This window comes from Syngnathoides biaculeatus, chromosome 23 (assembly GCF_019802595.1).
Source record: "Syngnathoides biaculeatus isolate LvHL_M chromosome 23, ASM1980259v1, whole genome shotgun sequence".
Taxonomy (NCBI): Eukaryota; Metazoa; Chordata; class Actinopteri; order Syngnathiformes; family Syngnathidae; genus Syngnathoides; species Syngnathoides biaculeatus.
In genome coordinates, this window is record NC_084662.1 from 16,286,666 (window position 1) to 16,301,913 (window position 15,248).

Here is a 15,248-nt window from a genome sequence, read left to right on the forward strand (position 1 = left end):
CAATGTGGCCCGGGACAAAAGTGAGTTTGACACCACTGATTTATTGCTACATTTGAAAAGTGTCAGCGAGAGCCCTCGTAGAATCTATATTTTCAAACTGGTCCAAATACAGATAGGATATAGACAAAAGCAACAGTTATGGAATGCAGGCGTAACCATGGATTCCAACTCAGTAACTCAACGTTTCAGAAGGGTGGCATGTAGGATGGGAAGTGACGGAAATAAAAGTACACCACAGGGGTCTTGAAAGAGAACAACTATGACTAGACAGATTATTAAATCAGATCTGAAAGCGATTGAAGCCCGTAACAAACATTTGGAAAACTTTCATGCTATAAACCAGAATGCCAGAATTTGGGATGGTTGGGAGGAAAGAAGTTTTAGATCTAAGATCAGAGTCGCTGCCATGACGGAAATAAAGTGGATATCCTCATCAGGAAAGCCAACACCAACCATTTGAACAGTACACAATTTATTTCGTCATCTGCACTCAGAGTTGGTATTCGGGGAACTCGAAAACCACTTCTTTGCCTGTGAGCTTCTTGTAGACGCCGGAGAACGTTTCCACCTGAAAACACATCACAGCAAACGTAAATATTTGACACATGAATACAGTGGCACCTTGACTTGAATGACATGTCACTCATTTTAAATCAGTGAAATTTGAGGTCTGCTGCTGCCATTGAGCAGCATGCATCTGAAAATTACAAAAATTGACTAAACAACAGCCTGTACTTCAGAGAACTCAGAACATGAAGGTACCACTGCATTTTAATGATGGTACACAAATCATTTATTAACATGCTGTCTAAACATTACAAATGTGCCCTGCATGGTTTTCCTCCCCAGTAATGGCCCCCAAAGGACTCTGGGAAGGTCTAGGAATATACAGGACGTCCGTCCTCGCCGACCGCAAAGTCGGGGACGGAACTTTTTCTCCGACGTCGTGGAACGGGAATGTGCGTCTTAGCGCGAGGCTACGCTCCCATACGCCACAAGGACAGAGCCAGGAGACAAACTCTCTGGGTGTCGACATCGGATCCGAGCCGGCGGTCGGACGTACTTTGTGTTCCACGTTGTTCTGCTGCGCCTTGTCCAAGTGGACCTTGATGAGCCTGCTGCTGTCGAGCTTAACTCTGATTCTCTTGCCCACGATCTCGCTGGGGAACACCAGGTCCTCCAAGATGGCGTCGTGGACCGCCGTCAACGTGCGGCTGAAAGATGGATAATGCAGACTCGGCAAATTGTAAACTAAATTCACAACTGGCATTTGATTCTCCAACATTTCTCACGATCATGGTCTCATGATATCAAAATGTGATCCTTTGTTTTGTTTCCGTTTATATACCAATGCCAACGTCACCGGGAATTACGTATCGTCTAGTCATGAATCCTTAACACACCGCATACCAAGGGATGTTTCCAAAAGCGACTGGCGCAGACGAGAAATTTTGCTCAATAAAACCGATCATTTTTTTGTCTTTATGTCTCAAAATTATTGTCAATTGACTGCGTGCGATTGTACTAGAGCAGGTCCAACTACCGGTAAGACAAGTTTTTTGGGATATAATTATCGAAATAAAGATGATCGAGAACTTAAAAGTTCAGATGTGAGTTGGATCTTAGTGACTGGAAAATACAGCAGTACAGTGGTGCCTCGGTTCTCTAACAGTCTGTTCCAGAAGGCCAGTTGAAAACCAAAACGTTCAAAAACCGAAGCATGTTTTCCCCTTACAATGAATGGAAAATGAAATAATGCGTTCCAAGCCAAAAAAATATTTTGTCAGCAATTTTTTAAAAGCTCATGATAATAAACTGGACAGTAGAAATACATATAAAGTTTAAAAATACTTTCTATAATTAACTATTTTTTTTGGCTTAAAATGTATGCTTTAGCCTAGTAGAGTATGCTGGGCTGGGACTGCATTGCCCTATCTGTAGTGACTCGGCCCCCAGCCTTGTAACCCCCCCCCCTTTTTTTTTTTAAATTAAAAGTGCGGGAAAAATTTAAACAAGCAATAATGATGGGGTGGGTTGGGGGGGAGAACAGACAATCAGTTTTTTATTTGCACAGAAAGTACGCAACATATTTTTTTTTAACTCGCAACTAGAGGTAGGGTTAACGGAACAAAAGAAAAAAAGCAATGCAAAACACCAGTCTCAGACGTCTTCGGTGGGGGTGACTCGGCCCTTTTCCACAAAGAATGAATCTAATGTCGTTCCGTTTCTGCCGTCTTTTAAGCACACCAGATTCGTGGTCGGCTATCAAATCCGTCTTGAAGTTGACAGTTTTACCCACCACTTTCCTTTTTTCAGCACCAGCATTTCCACTTGCATTCTTTGGAGCCATGATCGGAGGTTAATGTTGTTCAATTTGAAGAAAAAAAAGTCACTACAGCACTGGGTAACATCCGCGAGCAGGAGTGTGTGAGCCAACTGGTTGCACCGTGCGCGTTACGTCTTTTCGGGGGTGCGCTCGAAACCACAACAAATCGTTGTGGGTCAGCTGGACGGGGTGTTCGAATACCGATTTTTGTTAAAAAAAAAAAAAACTTGAAATTTTTCCCTCGAAAACCAAGGTCCCACTGTATATCATACTGCATTTACTGGACTGTAACCACAAAAACAAGGCACGTATGTCATGGAAGAAAGGGATGGCCACAACGTACAGAGTGAGTGGGGATATTTTGAGGCTGTTGGTGATGACCAGTGTCCCATTCACCGACTGCATTTCAGCGACAGACTGCGTTTTGCTTTCTAGCCACGGCTACATTTGAAATTATACACAAACATAAAAACAAGTCAAAAGATCTGCTTAAAGTCACAACAATCCTCAACTGTCTCCCGGAAGTTGACAAGAAATTGCACATTCAGACATGAACGAATCAAAATGTGCACTGCATGGTTTGCCTCCCCAGTAATGGCCACGAAGGACTCTGGTGAAGGTTTAGGAATATGCAGGACGCTCGTCCTCGCCGACTGTCCAGTCGGGGACGGAGCTTTTTTTCCGACATCGTGGAATGGGAATGTACATCTTAGCGCGAGGCTACGCTCCCTTACGCCACCACGACAGAGCCAGGAGACAAGACTCACTGGATGTCGACGTCAGAATCAACACATACAAACGTTCTTTCAAACAGCAGGACCAACGATTTCAACTCACCTCCTGGGACGCTTTTGCTTATTCTTCGTGCGGCTTTTTCTGGTGGGTTTTGGTAGAATTCTCCTCTGGAAGTATAACAACGGTTGCGCTTTAGTAACAAGTACACTGTTACCTCATTGTTGGAGGGGGCTACGTTCCACCCCCACCCGCAATAGGTGAAAATTTACAATACATCATTTTACTCTTTTAAATGTAGACAATATATAGAAAATAATGACAAAATATTCAGTTTTCAATGACAGTATCATTGCGTCAACACACTTCATGACACCGCACCGCCCCATCACGACTGTTCGGCCCTGGAAGATGTCATGAAGTATTCTTCTGTTTCGCATATTTCATCATCATTTTCGCTGTTAACCAGTTAATTTGTACACAGCCTTGTTAATTTACGCTTTAGTGTAATTCCACGTCCGACCTCTGGGTGGCAGCACTCATTCGTTCGTGCCGAGTACATTTACAGATAAGAGCGAACTTCCTTTGTTAACAAGGAACAACCGAAGGCACGTAAAGTTCGTCATGTTGTGCATCATTTCGTGTATGCTAGCCTTCAGAAAGCATTGACTAAGTTTGGTGTGATGCACTAGCCCTATCTTTGCTGTTTATGTTGGCGTGTGTCATATGGGAATGTATAGAATATGTGTTCACTTTGATTTCGTGCATAGCCTAGCTAACTAGCTACTCTTTGATCATTGTATGTCAGATGTCAGGCTGGCTGTTTAGCTATTAATGTGGATTTTTAATGTTAACCTACCTATGTAATATCTGTTCATAAGTGGATAGGATTTTCAATTGGTTAACACTGCTAGGTTAGGTTGTTATTGTCATACATTTGATTGATGTACAGTACAGGCTGAATGGACAACTCACCAAGTACTGTATATTTCTAGTCAGTGTTTACAGTTTCACTCTGCTTCAGTTGTTCAATAAATAAGCTATTAGAACACTCATCTCCCGGCTCCTGAACAGAGTTTGGCTGGCTGTTAATTGTGCGTTCAACATGGAGCAAATTAACACGTAGAAACAACAGTACACCTACTGTACAAAGAGGACCCCATATCACTTTGATGTGACACAAACATAACATTCCTGATATAAAGGTTTGTGTAAAAATGTGCACTGCATGGTTTGCCTCCCCAGTAATGGCCCCAAAGGACTCTGGGAAGGTTTAGGAATATACAGGACGTTCGTCCTCACCGACCGGGAAGTCGGGGACGGAACTTTTTCTTCGACGGAGTGGAACGGGAATGTACGTCTTAGCCCAAGGCTATGCTCCCATACGCCACCAAAACAGAGCCAGGAGACGAACTCACTGGATGTCCACGTCGGAACAAACAAATTCTGAGATCCGCTTGACGGGTGGCACTTCTAACCTGTGCAATGAAGACGACGTGCTTGCCGCTGAACTTCTTTTCCAGCTCCCTGACAAGGCGCACCTGAATCTTCTGGAAGGACTTCAGCTGAGGAACAGGAACAAAGATGATGATGGCTTTCTTGTTGCCAGGAACCTCGATCTCCTGTGAAGCAGCAAAAGTACAAGTTCAACGCTTAAAAAAAAAAAAAATAAAATCCCACATTTTCACAAGTCATTCGATTTAATGTGCACTGCATGGTTTGCCTCCCCAGTAACGGCCACAAAGGACTCTGGGAAGGTTTAGGAATATGCAGGACGTTCGTCCTCGCCGACCGCAAAGTCGGGGACGGAACTTTTTGTCCGATGATGTGGAATGGGAATGTACGTCTTAGCACGAGGCTACGCTCCCTTGCGCCACCACGGCAGAGCCAGGAGACAAGACTCACTGGATGCCAACGTCGGAGTCAATACGTGCAAACATTTAAACGGCAGGAAGCAATAAGCAAGAAAACGCATTGTTACATTGTACTTAAACATACTGTTATATTGTAAGCACGTATGCTGGCACATGTTTTAGTGTTTATGTAAGATACCATATTCTAGCGCTCAAGGCAAGAAAGGAATAATTGCTTTTTACATCTGTAAGCAGAACCTTATATTGCCCCACACATTGCCTGTTGAGCCAGGTCATTACTGATAATGTTCACACTGACTGTGTCACATAAAAACTAAAATTAGCAAAAAGAATAAAATCACTAGCAAATAAAAGAATAACTCGAGAAATATTTGAGACAAAACATGCACTTTAAACAACACTATACTCATGCTATCAGTGTAACCATAGTGTTTGAGTGTACTTTGTTGGAGAAGTCACATTTGTAAATGTTGGAAATCAGTGTGCACATAAAATGCACCACATTCTAAGGCGCCATGTCTAATGTGGTGCCTAGTCTATTTAGAAGAATATTTAAGACCTCAATGGGTGTGAAAATATTGAACATAAAACATTTTGGAGAGCAAAATCTGTGAATATGCAGTTTCGCGAATGGCACACTGTATTCCATTTTCACTCCTCACCTCGTAATCATCTGCAGCGAATGAGGTCTTACGAGGTCTGAAAATTAGCTTTACTGAAAGCTGAATTGAGCTCCGAAATCCTTGTCCTTCTCACCTTTGCGGCAGTGATGTTGAGTTCTCTCAGCTGAGCCTTGAGATCAGAGTTCATCTCCAGCTCGAGTAGAGCCTACAGGTTGATAAAACACAACAATCACGACGTGGTGAGACATGGCATGTGTAATTACCATGAAACTAAATTAAAATGTAAAAGTTTTCTGAGAAATGTAGATTTTTTTTTGGGGAAGATCTAAAATTCAAATTCTGAAGTCTTTAGCATTACACAATTGGGGACAAAATTTCAATAGGGGAGCTAAACAGTGATGATCTGAATGTACACTTTTCCAAAACTCACTTTAACTTTAAGAGGTATCTTCTAGCTATATAAACAACCTACAACAAATTTAAAATAATTTTATTTCTTTATATAAAGTACAGCCATGTACACTAGTGAATAAACCAATTTGGAAAATCACTGCCCACTACCAGTCTAACGTTTAGTGTCTCTCAACCCGAACCAAAAGTCCTAAACTTTTCAAAGCTATATTAAAAAAAAACAAAAGATAATTATCGTTATAACTATTCGTTACATTTCCAGTTTCCATTGGAGTAAATGTTCACACTTACCTGGGAGATCCCTGACTCAAACTCGTCTGGTTTTTCGCCATTTGGCTTCACAATCTTTGCACTAGTGCTGAACATGGCCTTTGTCTCTGTAAAAAAAAAAATATATATATATATATATTAAGTTTAATTTGGATTTAAAACGTATTATGAGCATCAACATCCATGCACATACCAGTGCCAGTTAAATAGGTCTTTCCACTACCACACAAGTTATCGTGTTATTAGTGTTATTTGTTTTAAAGTCTATGGTTATATCTTCGTACCGAAACTTCATACCGAAATTAACGACAAAGTTTAAACCAGTAAGGTCGTCTGCTAAGCTAACGCATTAACTCGTAGTTTAGCTAGCAGCCACAGTGAACCTCAACCTGATGCCAGAAGCCTTTACCAGTATCATTTTGCATTATTTAGCATGACGACTCTCTTGGAATCATCCAAAATATTCTCGTTCAACACCCGCGGTTCACTCTCAAAAGTAGCCGTTTAAGTGAACACATGGACGGCCTGCTCGGCACCCCTTTATAACTAGCATTCACCGCAGCTACTCCAGCACGCTTTGTGGCACCGTTTAAAACTACCATCCACCCCTACAAATTACTCAATCTAAGCCATCAATGACCAAAAAATGTTTACGATGCAAAAACGTGTCTCTTAAAGCTTGTTTTAACATATTACAGCGCAAAAATGCCCATCCTGCCTTCATGTCACGACTAACCTCAATCAACGACGGCCAAGGAAGAGGTAGGATCATCGCGAGAATTGAATTAATACACAGCACCGGGAATGTTAACTATCGCGAGAGAAGGCTGGCGCTTGTCGGATCATCGCGAGAGTTTCATGAGCCGACAGCCGAAAACGAATTGTTGACTTGAATTTTGAAATTACAGTATAAGCTTTTGTGTATTTTCCTGAATCACATAACTTAGCTTTTCATACATTTTTAATAAAACACTTAAAACGAAATCAAACTTGAACTACGACAGCTGTCAAACCAACAAAAACAGATATAAACACGAACCATAGAACCACAAATAGAACCATGAAGAGATGACTTTAAATATTTTTTCATCTTGTATATTTTACAGAATCACAAAACTTTCCATTTACAACCAATAACAGTAATACAAAGGCAATTTGTAAACCCTCATTGCAAAAATCGAATTCCAAGTAGGCTACCACAGGTATAAACCAGTAAAACCTGAAATAAAACTGTAGGCTTTAAAAAGCCGTAACAAATTTACATTATTTTTAAATTTAGATTTCCTACAACCAATTATGTTGGTTTATCACCAACAGTATTAGAAAAATAATTTTGCTCACCCGCAAAGATTAAACTGATATACAACCAGAAGTAATTTTAAAAAAATGAACTAAAGACAAAAAAAAAAAAAATGCATCATAGTTAACCAGATTTGTAAAAAAAAAATTTATTCCATGATATACTTGTTAAATAATACAGAGAGCAACTTTATAGTGTAACTGAACGAGTTTGTATGGCTACCGAGTTAAATGTCTGGAGCTTCACATGGTGTTGGGGTTTATTTTTTTTTCCATTTACAGCATCTTTGAAATTAAATATATGCAATTTATGAAGTATATATGTTAAGGAATGCAGTTTGTGAAAGGCCTGTCAGCTTGATGATGAGGAAGAAATTCACTCTGAATAAAAAGGCATCTTGAAACACATTATGACAGTCTCTTGCTCCCCCCCAAAAAATACAACAAAAAAACAAACTTAAAACATCCCCACGTGATACCTGGAAAGGGCTTTGGTTCAATTTCCCAGAATTGCTGTGAAGACAAGACCTTTTTGTAGCCAGCAAGGTGACAACACTTCCTAAAATTCATGCGATGACAGAAAAACTTAACGACGACAAAAAACCTGCATGTAGCAGCAGTGGTGTTTTTCCTCAGATCATTTTTTTTTGTCTGCAGTGGTGAATGTTCATTAAAAAAAAAAAAAAGCAAGAAATCAGGCATGTCTCCCCTCAGATATTCCAAATGTCTGTCCCCTGCGAAACCCCCCTAAAAAAAAAAAAAAAAAAAAAAAAAAAAAAAATTCTCATCTTAACGGGAAGTCTTGTGCGTGTGCAACGTTTGCGTCTGTATGCGACTTTCCTCCAGCGTCATGAAACAACCGCTCATCTCCTCCTTGACCGGCACGCCGCCCGTGCCCAAGTCACACGTCATCACCGCGATGGGACCCTTGCCGCCTTTCATGTGCATCTTGATGTTGTCCTGCGCCACATATGCACAGATATAGTCCACAACCGCGCACACTAATAGTGCAACAACTCATCGACATGGATAGTTGACCTAAAGGTCAAGTGTCATGAAATGGATGATTTTTAGTATATTAATGAAAAAACGCCAGCCGGTATGGACCCAGCTGTTTTTTCACCACAAAAAAATGATTTTGACGTATATGGCTTTTTGTAACTACCGCCATGAAAATCCTCTCGAGGTTTTTGTTTTCGACAAGAAGCAGGAAGTGATGTTGGAGGCAGTAGCGCACTCGTTTCTTTCTATTACTTTTACCTGTGGGAAGATAGCTTGATGTTCCTTCGTGTTAGCCAAAATGCCGGCATGTAATCCGTCTCCGAAGTTTATAGGGATGACACTTGACCTTTAACATGCAATTATATGTATGATGATCGCATGATAATTTTAGCAGTAACATTAGGACACAATATTACACCCATAAAATTATATATGTCATATGTAGCATGCCTATGTAATATTTTATTTACAGTCAACAATTCTACATTATAAGCAGGGAATCCTTTTGTTTGTTTACCTGTGTGGGCGTCGGGACCTCGAGCTTGGTGTCCTCCGGCGCGTTGATCACGATCACCGTCTGCTCCTTGAAGGCAGCGAGCCGGCTGACGTCCTCATGCGTGATGTAGGCCGCCGTGCGCACACGAAGTTAAGGTGGAAGGCCATTCATAAATAACATCACACTGGTCGACTTTTGATTTCTACAGGAATTTCCGGCCTCCTCCAAGCCGTGACTTTTTTCACACGCTTTCAACCCTGCGGATTATGCGGTGAATTTCTGCACTTTTTCTAACGGCCACAAGCGGGCACGCGAGCAGAAAAGGTAAGAGGGAGACAGAATATATGTGCCGAGGAAGTGACTTTTACCGGTCCGGCCGTTAGCTAGCATTAAACTCTCTGTGTACCGTTTTTCTTTGTAAATATATCGAGTTTCAATGTGGGCACTTGCAGCTTTTACGCGGCTGCGGCCTATGTCTGTACCAAATGGTATTTCCTTTACAAATGTTCTGGGTGAGGCTTATAACCAGGTGCACTCTGTAGGCGGAAATTACGGTGAATCTTACTGTTGTCCTTTTACACAGAAAAAAAGCAGCACCACGGTGGTTCCCGGGGGCTGAGGCCCAAAGGATATCTTGCATTTTCCTCGTTATCCGTCATATCAAAGAGCTGCTGAGCGCAGTTTTTAATGAAGCTGTCCAGCGTGCTCTCCTCCATCTTCAAGCTCTCCAGTTCCTTCTTGAACTCGGGCACAGTCTTCCACATGAAGTGTGAGATTGGACACTGCCCTCTAAATGAATGACAAAAAGCAAAACTCAATCTCAAACTATATTTATCTGTAGATGAGCAGTATAACTAGTAGGGTCGTGTTCAAAATAATCGGAATCCCATGTGACAAACCAGAATAATACACATTTTCAGCAGATTTTTTTATTGCTACATGTTAAACAATTTACCAGTACCTGATTCACACCCGTTTTTCAAGAACTTGATGACCTAGTTGATTGATTTTTTTCATTTTTGAAACACAACCCTTTACACAAATTGCCCAATTGCACAGCCTTAAAAGCATGGATATCATGAATGCTACATCTTGTTGGTTTTCTGAGAATCTACTGCACTCACTGGTAACTAGTTTGACACGTAGCAATAAAAAAAAAATGTACTGAAAACGTGAATTAATCTGGTTTGACACATTGGACTCCTATAATTTTTAACATTACTGTACATAGAACAGTGAAGAAAATAACCATTTGAACACCCTGCTATATTGCAAGTTCTCCCACTTAGAAATCATGAAGGGGTCTGAAATTTTCATCGTAGGTGCATGTCCACTATGAGAGAGATAATCTAAAAAGAAAAATCCAGAAACCACAATGTATGATTTTTTTAAACAATTTAATTGTGTGATACAGCGGCAAATAAGTATTTGAACACGTGAGAAAACCAATGTTAATATTTGTTATAGTCGCCTTTGTTTACAATTACAGAGGTCAAACGTTTCTTGTAGTTGTTCACCAAGTTTGCATACACGGCAGAGGGATTTTGGCCCACTCCTCCACACAGATCTCTAGATCAGCCAGGTTTCTGGGCTGTCGCTGAAAAACACGGAAGTTTCAGTTTCTCCAAAGATTTTCTATTGGGTTTAGGTCTGGAGACTGGCTAGGCCACACCAGAACCTTGATATGCTTCTTGCGAAGCCACTCCTTGGTTTTCCTGGATGTGTGCTTCGGGTCATTGTCATGTTGAAAGATCCAGCCACTACCCAGCTTCAATGCTCTGACTGAGGGAAGGAGGTTGTTCCCCAAAATCTCACAATACATGGCCGCGGTCATCCTCTCCTCAATACAGTACAGTCGTCCGGTCCCATGCGCAGGAAAAACACCCTCAAAGCATGACGCTACCACCCCCATGCTTCACAGTAGGGATGGTGTTCTTGGGATTGAACTCATCATTCGTCTTCTTCCAAACACGGTTAGTGGAATTTTGACCAAAAAGGAACTCGAACATTGACCAAGTCCTGTTGCGTCATCCTGGGCTGATTCCTCACCTTTCTAAGGATCATTGAGACCCCACGAGGTGATATCCTGCATGGGGGTTCACTCCGAATGAGATTGACCGTCATGTTTAGCTTCTTCCATTTTCTAATGATTGCCCCAACAGTGGACCTTTTTTCACCAAGCTGCTTGGCAATTTCTTTGTAGCACTTTCCAGGCGTGTGGAGTTGTACAATTTTGTTTTTGGTGTCTTTGGACAACTCTTTGGTCTTGGCCATGTTGCAAGTTGGAGTCTTACTGATTGTATGGGGTGGACAGGTGTCTTTATGCAGCTAACGACCTCACACACAGGACAATACATGGAGTGGAGGTGGACTTTTAAAGGTGGACTAACAAGTCTTTGAGGGTCAGAATTCTCGCTGATAGGCAGGTGTTCAAATACTTATTTACAGCTGTATCACACAAATAAATCGTTAAAAAAAAATCATACATTGTAATATCTGGATTTTTCTTTTTGGATAATCTCTCTCACAGTGGACATGCATCTCCGAGGAAAATTGCAGACACTTTTATTATTTCTAAGTGGGAGAACTTGCAATATAGCAGCGCGTTGAAATACTTATTTTCTTCACTGTAAATGATGAGTGAAGTTGTTTAGCTCATGTGCCATTTAGGTCGCCGGTGCATGAATTCTGACCCAGTACACTCTTTTTTAAAAGTAGGACATGCGTCATAGCTCCCAGATTGGATGAAGGTGAGGCGCTCCATTCCAATGTCCCGAGGTCACAAATCACCTGTGCTACACCACCATGGAAATACTTTAATATTGCACATCATACCTAGAGGAAGCATGGCTGTCTCTATAAATTGTGTCCAGGCAACTGGATATGACCATAATTGTCAGGGTGACATGTGTGCACTCACATCCACTTGGCCCTACTTGATATCCTCTGGACCACACTGAGGCCCTCTAGCACGCCGATGATGTCGTAGACCTGACCCTTGCGGGTCTGTAGCCTGTTGGCTGCCTGGTGGAGGTCCAGCCAGTTGTCTGGAGACAACAGGAGGAGCTCCAGGAGCCGGCGTGTTAGCGTTACCAGCGGCTCTTCTGGGAGGACATTTGGAAGCACAGCTAGGGAAGGAAACAGTAGATAACGTGCACACACAGACAGAACGAGATAAATGTTATTCATCCCGTGACCGGCATTAAAAATTGTCCCAACACCAATAGTCACAAAAATACATCTTGCAGTGAAAGGCAATACCAGTCGGTGACACTCATGCATTACAAAACATTAGCTACAGTCGTGTTTCGTGATCACATTTTCAGGGTTCGCAGGTTATGATGTTTTTAGTGTTTTTTTATGGATTATAATTCCATTTCATCCAATTTTAATTATTAAAAAAAATTGGGGTGGAACAAATAAATTGCATTACTATTCATTTAAATGGAGAGGCGTGATTTGGGATAAGAGAATGCATGCAATTAATGTTGAATTTCAACAGACCACCGTGGCATGTAATTTTCAATAGATTATAGATAGATAGATAATACAATATAAGACACCCAGGATAGGCTGTTTAATAAATAAAATAAAAAACGGTAAATATGGATAATGATATAAATCGAGCACTGTACGTATGATCACATAAAATAGCAATTGTATGTAATATGTACAACATTATTGTACCAGCTACGTGTGGCTCCTCTGTCTGAAGATCCTCTTTGGATTGAAGGTCCACACTGCAGAGAACAAAAACAATTTCAAGCAAAATATTTCATCTGATTTCAGACAAAAATTCCCTCATGTCCAAAGAGTTCAGCTCAATGAACCAAATTCAGTGTGGGCATTTTTTTAAATCTGGCCCATCGAGCATTTAAATGATCAAGACTCCTTTAATATTCATTGCATTTTATATAATTTAGCTATTTTATGCCCAAAATGGGTCAATCCAAATGCGGTGATTTATGTTGTTGAATTTATTCATCTAATGAGTCAATTGATTTAATGCAAATACAATGAAAATGCTCAAAAACCTTTTTACATGTATTTGTAAATGTGTGAATTAAATTATAAAAACAAAAAATTAATAATTATCATGTGGTCATTCACAGGTCATCAGTGTTTCGTGGGTAGACAATTTAAAGATTTAATTTTACAACGCATTGTGTTGACAACTAAAAGTTCAATTGCGACATTTCAAAAGTAAATATTTCAAAACAGTTGAAAAGTAACTTTAACACTGACAATTTTAAAATCAAACATGCATTGAAGTCATTGGAAGATGCATTCATTTAAAAAAAAAAAAATGTTAACCTTGGACTCTTCACCTGAGGTGGAACACGCACAGGTTCACTTGGAACCTGGAAGAAAGAAGTTAAAAAAATAAAAAATTACATTGTAGCTTTTAATAGATTCCTTCAATTAGCACTTTTTATTCTATGTTTGTTCTACTTATGGGTAGTACAGGTAATATTATTATTAAAAGTGACCTGCTGAGGAGGTTGTGGAGAAGGAGGTCTCACAGGGGCTACACTGTCACCTCCATCCATCTCTTCCTCCATCTCTTCCTCCCCCTCCTCCTCCTCCTCCTCCTCGCCACCCGGGGTCCCCCACTGGTCGTCCTCCTCGGACGAGTCGACCGTCCAGGCGCCGATGCCGCCGAGGGGTCCGTCCAGGTAGGGGGGCATGATGGGGATGGCGTCGCTGTTGACGCCGTTTCTGGAGATGTCCTCCGGCAGGAAGTGCTCCTCGCAGATCAAGTGCTGCTCCGCCGCTTCCTGCTTGTCTGTCTCTCGCAGCGCAGCCAACCATACCTGATCGTCATCATCATCACGAGTCGTGTTTTAACACACGTCAAATTTCAAAAGATTAATTTAAATAACCCGCAACCATAGAAACAGCATTCGTTTCACGTTACTGCTAACCACCATCTGCGGCTATCTTTTCTAGAATTGTACACATACGTGTTAACTGTGGCAACATACCTGCAGATATTGCATAGAATTTCTTCTTTATTTTGCAATTTATGTAATGCGTACCCACGTAATTCGAATTCCCGCAATGTTTCCTGGCGGGACACGCCCTGCGCTAATAATATTGGCTCTAGTACACGCTCGACTGCACTCTGATTGGCTGCTGTATCCCAGTAGCACATGAGGCGTCGTTAATGTGTTTTACCCTAACCTTAACACATCTTAAACGGCACTACACGAGCTAAACGTAACACTAACTAAAAAAAAAAAACAAACGTTATTATTTGGTACAAATGTGATGCATGGTGGGGACGGTCATCTCATTCCACCTGTGTAGCCTGCCACTCCCGCAGGAGCCAATCATGTTGCAGCCCGGCGTTGCCTACCCGGAAACTGCGTACTGTCTTCGTTACGTGATCGTTTTTCTACTGGTTGACAAATTGTCAAGACCAATGAACACTGAAAACAAAACAAAAAAACATCCGCACACCACCATGAGCTACATGCTAAAGTTAGCAGAGCGCGAAGACGGGAGAAGGAAGGTTGTCAATGATAGAAGAAACATGAATACAATCGATAAGGACGTAGTTTTTGTTTGGGTTGCGATAGTGTGTCGGTACCTTGACCCTTGCCGGATCTTTTGGGAATGGGAAGAATCTCTTCAGCGGTCGGTTTAAGACGCCCCGGTTGCCGTTGAGCAGCCGGTTCCGACAGCCGGAAACAACACACTTGACCATGCTCAGCGCATCCAACCGAACCGGGCTAACTCCGCATCCGAACCCGCCGTCGACTCTTTCCGCTGGATTGAGATCAAGATTCTGTTTCTTCTTTTCCACGCTCGTTCCTCTAACCGGAAGAGGCGTGTCATAGACGCGAAAGTACAACAATGAAGGGGAAACGTGGACTGTATATTTAATGCAGCGCCCTCTGCTGGACTTAATGAGCTCTGTCAATGTATGGAGGAGCGAAGCCTCCATTCCGAACTGAAATCTTTAATAATTCAAGAAATGCGTCATCAATTATTCCACCTGTTAACATCGATGTTAAACTATTTTAACATTTCAATGTCTCAGTATTTTGAAGTATTTCAGGAAAAGAAGAATTTGTGTGGCATAATTCATTACATATTTAACATATGAATTATTTCAGTTTTCATTCATTTCAATCTTTCGTCTTGCCAATTTTAATATTTATTTATTTTCATAATTTTAAAATGTTATTCTAATGATTTAAATCTTGATT

At 41.2% G+C, this 15,248-nt stretch overlaps 2 protein-coding genes and 4 non-coding genes across 6 annotated transcripts; all 6 read right to left on the reverse strand.

The window, feature by feature from the left end:
* Positions 1-455: 455 nt before the first annotated feature.
* Positions 456-7,043, reverse strand: rps7 (ribosomal protein S7). The gene is made up of 7 exons (XM_061812751.1): positions 6,973-7,043; positions 6,258-6,343; positions 5,689-5,760; positions 4,537-4,680; positions 3,164-3,228; positions 1,064-1,214; positions 456-568 (listed from the first exon to the last, which is right to left on the reverse strand). Exons 2-7 carry the CDS (start codon positions 6,330-6,332, stop codon positions 491-493), a joined length of 585 nt encoding a protein of 194 aa, XP_061668735.1. The 5' UTR covers positions 6,333-6,343; positions 6,973-7,043; the 3' UTR covers positions 456-490.
* LOC133497073 (small nucleolar RNA SNORA73 family) lies at positions 820-1,039 on the reverse strand. The gene has a single exon (XR_009793930.1). It is a non-coding gene; the product is annotated as a small nucleolar RNA SNORA73 family (small nucleolar RNA).
* On the reverse strand, positions 2,889-3,109 carry LOC133497078 (small nucleolar RNA SNORA73 family). Its single transcript, XR_009793933.1, has one exon. It is a non-coding gene; the product is annotated as a small nucleolar RNA SNORA73 family (small nucleolar RNA).
* On the reverse strand, positions 4,274-4,492 carry LOC133497076 (small nucleolar RNA SNORA73 family). Its single transcript, XR_009793931.1, has one exon. It is a non-coding gene; the product is annotated as a small nucleolar RNA SNORA73 family (small nucleolar RNA).
* On the reverse strand, positions 4,760-4,979 carry LOC133497077 (small nucleolar RNA SNORA73 family). The gene has a single exon (XR_009793932.1). It is a non-coding gene; the product is annotated as a small nucleolar RNA SNORA73 family (small nucleolar RNA).
* Positions 7,044-7,267: 224 nt separating the features above from the next.
* On the reverse strand, positions 7,268-14,906 carry e2f6 (E2F transcription factor 6). The gene is made up of 8 exons (XM_061812967.1): positions 14,627-14,906; positions 13,524-13,847; positions 13,348-13,394; positions 12,721-12,773; positions 11,954-12,161; positions 9,667-9,822; positions 9,055-9,169; positions 7,268-8,495 (listed from the first exon to the last, which is right to left on the reverse strand). Exons 1-8 carry the CDS (start codon positions 14,741-14,743, stop codon positions 8,325-8,327), a joined length of 1,191 nt encoding a protein of 396 aa, XP_061668951.1. The 5' UTR covers positions 14,744-14,906; the 3' UTR covers positions 7,268-8,324.
* Between the last annotated feature and the right edge of the window lie 342 nt (positions 14,907-15,248).